We start from the raw sequence: 862 nt of genomic DNA, 5'->3' as shown, positions 1-862 counted from the left end.
CATGTTGGTCAGGCTGGTCTTGAACTCCTGACCTCAGGTGATCTGCCCGCCTCGGCCTCCCAAAGTGCTGGGATTACAGGTGTGAGCCACTGCGCTCAGCCTCATTCAGTCTTATATAACCCATTGTACAGCTGAGAACACTGAGGCTCAGAGAGGTAAAGTGATGTGCCCAAGGACAGTGCTTCATGTTACGCCCCCTGGGGCAGGTGCTTTAACTCTGCTCACTGTGAGCCTTGGGCTGTGCTGCCCAAGTCCAGTCCTGCCCCTGGACCCACTTACCGGAGCACCCCATCCTGCACGCTGTGACCCGGAGGCAGCTGACCCCCTTCCTTGAACCAACGGAGCTGGGTACCCCGGTCGCTGGGCACAGCACAGTGGAATTCAACGCTGGCCCCGATGCTCTTGGTCTCTAGCTGAGGAGTGACCTGCACGGTGGGCGTGGACCCTGCTGGGATGGAGGTGGCAGGGAGAGAGCCGGGAGGGCCTGCGGGGACATGTATGAGGTTCTGCAGGTACATGTGTGTGATGTCCCTGATGTCCCTCTGGGGACCCAGGAAACCCCCAGCCCAACATTCAAGGAATGTTCTCCTGATAGCCTCTCTGACCAGGGAAAAAAGCCCCTTCAGTGGCAGATTCATTCATCTGCACTTGCAGCCGCCATTCTGCCAACACGGATAAGGGCCTGTGGAGAGCTGGGCTCTGTTTCCACAGCTCTTCGCTTCTGGGTGGGGAGGGTAGGCCATGAAAAGAGTGGGAAGGACTCAGACTTTTTTTTTTTTGAGATGGAGTCTTGCTCTCTCCCCAGGCTGGAGTGCAGTGGCATGATCTCGGCTCACTGCAACCTCTGCCTCCTGGGTTCAAG

At 57.7% G+C, this 862-nt stretch overlaps 1 protein-coding gene across 1 annotated transcript in view; it reads right to left on the bottom strand.

Annotated features, from left to right (window-relative positions):
- Positions 1 to 862, bottom strand: part of HSPG2 (heparan sulfate proteoglycan 2) — a 142,339-nt gene that overhangs the window by 15,027 nt on the left and 126,450 nt on the right. The window contains exon 80 of the mRNA XM_011990146.1: positions 280 to 484. Within this exon, the coding sequence (XP_011845536.1) occupies positions 280 to 484 (205 nt within the window). The remainder of the gene's footprint in view (positions 1 to 279; positions 485 to 862) is intronic.

This window comes from Mandrillus leucophaeus, unplaced genomic scaffold (genome assembly GCF_000951045.1).
Source record: "Mandrillus leucophaeus isolate KB7577 unplaced genomic scaffold, Mleu.le_1.0 Scaffold370, whole genome shotgun sequence".
NCBI lineage: Eukaryota > Metazoa > Chordata > Mammalia > Primates > Cercopithecidae > Mandrillus > Mandrillus leucophaeus.
This window is presented reverse-complemented; position numbering and strand designations above follow the sequence as displayed.